Raw genomic sequence first — 4,276 nt, 5'->3', positions numbered from 1 at the left:
GGAAGTAGAATCCTTTAAGCAACTCAGGTGATCTAATGAACATCTCATCATGGAGGAGCTGGGCCACATCAAAATCCCTGTGATCCATGAAACAGTAGATTGCTGACGCTCGTGGTAGATTTACATCAGTCGTATTGCTGGAAGGCAACAACCGACTGTTGATAATAGTTAGCCAACACTTAGCCTCCCAATTGAGAGACTGAGAGTTAAGTGTGATCCTGGGCTATATCCATATGTGTTCTCTGTCTGGCACACAGATAGTTTCAAGAAGAATTCCCCACAAAGCACTTGTTCGGTTAAAAGTGCGATAATCATCAGCTTCTCCCCTAAACACTGGCAGCCGATAAACCCAGTGGATGGCCTCGATGGATGAATTTACTGGAGTAATGCGCATAGTAACCACCACATTCTCATGCTCCGGGCAGTTCACATAGAACTCCCTGACCATCTGAACATTGGGCTACCTCCGGTACCTCGAAGAAGATGTCCAGCTGACACCTCCTCAATTCATTGAAGATATTCGGGCATTCCACCTCTAAGGCATGTCTGTCAATATGCACCTCATGTAACAATATCTTTGCTGCCTTTGCATTGTACCTGTCCTCCGCCGGTTTGGAGACAAACCTATTGCTGTCAAACTATGGCGCACTAGCCTGACTCCTAGGTCTCGAGGAGCTTCCGAGACCACTAGCGAATGACCCGGTGTTATGTCTCTTTCTCGATGAACTCATTGTACCTGACGCCGACTGCTGTGGTCGTACCGCGGTCACGGTGGGTCGATAATTCGAGGCAGTGTAGTAGGCGCTCATCGCGGTCCTACTGCGGTCCCACCACGGTCGTGGTGGATTGTCCAGTTCTGAGGCAGAATACTCGCCTCTCACCGCGGTCTTACCGCGGTCGCGGTGCTGACACTCTTCTCTTCTCTTTTTTTATTTTTTATTTTTTTTTATATGAAGTTACAAGAAAACACTAACAACAACATTCGTGGGTTGCCTCCCACACAACGCCTAATTTAACGTCGCAGCACGACGCAGACAAGTATATTTAAGGTTCGCTCGACCTCTGAGTTTCCGTCAAGTTGATCTATGAAACTTCCTTTGGTTCTTTCATGCCTATGTATAGCTTCAATCTCTTCCCATTGACTCTAAATGTGTGAGATTCTTTCTTCGAGGAAATCTCTACAGCTCCTGAAGGGAAGACTTCGACCTCTTGAAATAGACCAGATCATCGTGACTAATGCTTACCAGGGAACAACCGTAATCTTGAGTTATAGAGCAATACCTTGACCCCGGGTTTGAAATGTCGCTCAATAATGTTTTGGTCATGCAACCTCTTCATTTTTTCTTTGTACAGCCTTGTGCTCTCAAAAGCAAGATATCTGAACTCGTCGAGCTCATGCAATTCAGTGATCCTCGTTGTATCCGCAACCTCAATGTCTAGGTTCAGCTGTTTCAATGCCCACCAAGCTTTGTGTTCAAGTTCCACTGGCAAGTGGCAGGCCTTCCCAAACACCAACTTATATGGTGACATACCAATTGGTGTTTTAAAAGCAATTCTATATGCCTAGAGCGCATTATCTAGCTTTTTCGCCCAATCAGTTCTTGTGGCGTTCACAGTCTTGGTTAGTACACTCTTTATCTCTCTGTTGGACACTTCAACCTGCCCACTGGTCTGCAGGTGATTAGGGGTGGCCACCTTGTGGCATACATCACACTTTGCCAGCAACTTCTCGAAGACTCGGTTACAAAAGTGGGTGCCTCCGTCACTAATAACAGCTCTTGGGATCCCAAAACGGGTGAATATATTCTTCTTCAGAAATCCCACCACCACTCTTGCATCATTGGTGGGAAGTGCAACAACTTCCACCCATTTGGACACGTAATCTACAACAACAAGTATATACTTATTGCCATATGAGCTGATGAAGGGGCCCATGAAGTCTATCCCCCAAACATCGAACACTTCAACTTCTTGAATTGGGTTCATGGGAATCTCATGGCGATGGGAGATGTTCCCGGTTTGCTGACATTCATTGCAGCCCTTCACCCATTGGTGCGCATCTTTAAACACTGTTGGCCAAAAGAATCCGGCCTCTAGCACTTTTGCAACTGTCCTGACCCCTCCAAAATGTCCTCAATACGCCGATGCGTGACAAGCCTGCAAAACAGAAGATTGTTCTATCTCGGGGACACACCTCCGGATCATATTGTCAACACATATTGTAAACAGATAAGGTTCATCCCAATAATACATGCGGCAGTCACGATAAAATTTTTTCTTTTGTACATATGAAATGTCATAAGGAACTTTCACACCTCCTTTTTTACCGCGCCTGCGGGAGGCGCGTAGGGAGTTTTCTCCAATTAAAGGACAGTCTAAACGGGATTTATTTATTTGTTTCAGAGTCGCCACCTGGGAATTTTAAGGCGTCCCAAGTCACCGGTTTTAATCCCTGAATCGAGGAGAATATGACTCTGTTTGTTATTCTGCGAACCAGAAATCCTGAGTAAGGAATTCTGTTAATCCGGAAGAAGGTGTTAGGCATTTCCGAATTCCGTGGTTCTAGCACGGTCGCTTAACTGTTTTTATTCTTGGCTTAATTATCTCGATTTTACATTTTTATTGCATGATTTTGTTACCGCTTCTGTTTATTGTTTACAATTATATAAATGAATTACGCGTACATATATTCGTATTATATACCTTTTATAATTGTAGAGAATCGTGCCACGCATACGTGTACACAAAAGGTTGATAATATTTTTATATTTTTATTATATATAAAAAAAAATTTATTTGATATTCGAAACTGCGCTTAAAATAAAATTGAGAACGTTCATCTTTCTTAAATAGTGAACCGCACATCTCGGGTTTTTAGGAAATTAATTTGCTATTCTCCGAAAAATTCCTTTTATTAAATATTCGCTCGAAGTTGCGCGAACGCATAATCCGAATTGCTTTTAGAAATATAATCAGGTTACGCGAACGTATCCCTAATCATAAAAATATTCTTGATGGTAGTATAAATTTGTTTACAGATTGTTTATTATATCCACGTATTTTTATGTGAACATCATGAGAAATAAATATTCCTCTAGTCTCTAAATTCCTTGAAAAAATTTACAATTTATTGGACGTTGATCGCAAATTATACTTTTTCGCGTATGAATTATATTCTTCAAACCATTCGAATTTAAGGAGTAAAAATAAACAACGTGTGATTAATACTACCATTTAGTGAATACAATATTTGCCTACCCAAATAAACAACGTGCGAATTACGTATAAAAATTGGGAAAGAATTGATGTAAGAAAGGAAGTGACATTTTCGAAGAATTTTCATTATTCTATTTGAGGCGAATGCTATTTTTATATTTTTTAAAAAAATGTTATAATCTATAAACCTAATCACCTTCTACATTACTTGTTTTTAATCCAAAGTTGTAATCGTTTGGTTAATTTGTTTACGATGGTAGATAGGCATCAAGTTGATAAGAAAGGGAATTATTATACAAATCGATTCAATAAAATTTGCCTTACATGCAACATAATTGTACGTCTGAAACATTCATAACATTCTAACATCGTAACGAGCTATATCAAATCACCTTCCTCATATGATTATATATATACCCGTCATCATGCCATATATGAACATATAACTTATATCAATCTAAACAAAATCATATTTTTTACAAGATATACTAATAATGTAATTTCTTGATACTTCCATTCTACTTTACATTTAGCTAAAAATATTACGGGATGTAATCAATGGCCCATTTTTATGCCATATTCCCTATTTTGACAATTCAAATATAACTATACTAATGAGATTTCGAAATGGATAACATTATTACAAAACTTTTATACGAATTTCAAAATAAGACAATTAACTTATAGCCATCGTGTCGAACTCACTACTAGTTAACCAACATGAAACACAGCTGAAATTTAAACTAACGAACTTAAATGAATAAAAGACAGAATTACAATTCGAGCTTCATTTATTTGTCATGTTGAAAACTTTGCATGACATGAGTTTAAAAGATATGTACCTGGAAATGAAGGTAGAAGGAGTAAATTTCAGCAGTAACAGCAGTAACAAAATCAGCAGAATACCAGTATTTCCACAGATTTGAGAAATAATAGGACCCGAGGAACCCAGATGCACAGTAACATTATTTTTAAGAAATTTTAGATTTTTAACTGAACAATGGGATCAAATAAATCCGGACAGATTCAATGAAAGAATAATATTTCTGATTTTGAGACT

General features: G+C 38.8%; 1 protein-coding gene across 1 annotated transcript; it reads right to left on the bottom strand.

The window, feature by feature from the left end:
* Positions 1-1,563: 1,563 nt before the first annotated feature.
* On the bottom strand, positions 1,564-1,986 carry LOC138871869 (uncharacterized). Its single transcript, XM_070149780.1, has one exon. The coding sequence runs from the start codon at positions 1,984-1,986 to the stop codon at positions 1,564-1,566; it is 423 nt and encodes a 140-aa protein (XP_070005881.1).
* Between the last annotated feature and the right edge of the window lie 2,290 nt (positions 1,987-4,276).

This window comes from Nicotiana sylvestris, chromosome 6 (genome assembly GCF_000393655.2).
Source record: "Nicotiana sylvestris chromosome 6, ASM39365v2, whole genome shotgun sequence".
NCBI lineage: Eukaryota > Viridiplantae > Streptophyta > Magnoliopsida > Solanales > Solanaceae > Nicotiana > Nicotiana sylvestris.
The sequence above is the reverse complement of the archived record's forward strand: the minus strand, read 5'-3'. Positions and strand labels throughout refer to the sequence as shown.

Bases quoted from the DNA above. Each gene is read 5' to 3' on its own strand.
- LOC138871869 (XM_070149780.1), bottom strand. From the start codon at position 1,986: ATGAACCCAATTCAAGAAGTTGAAGTGTTCGATGTTTGGGGGATAGAC.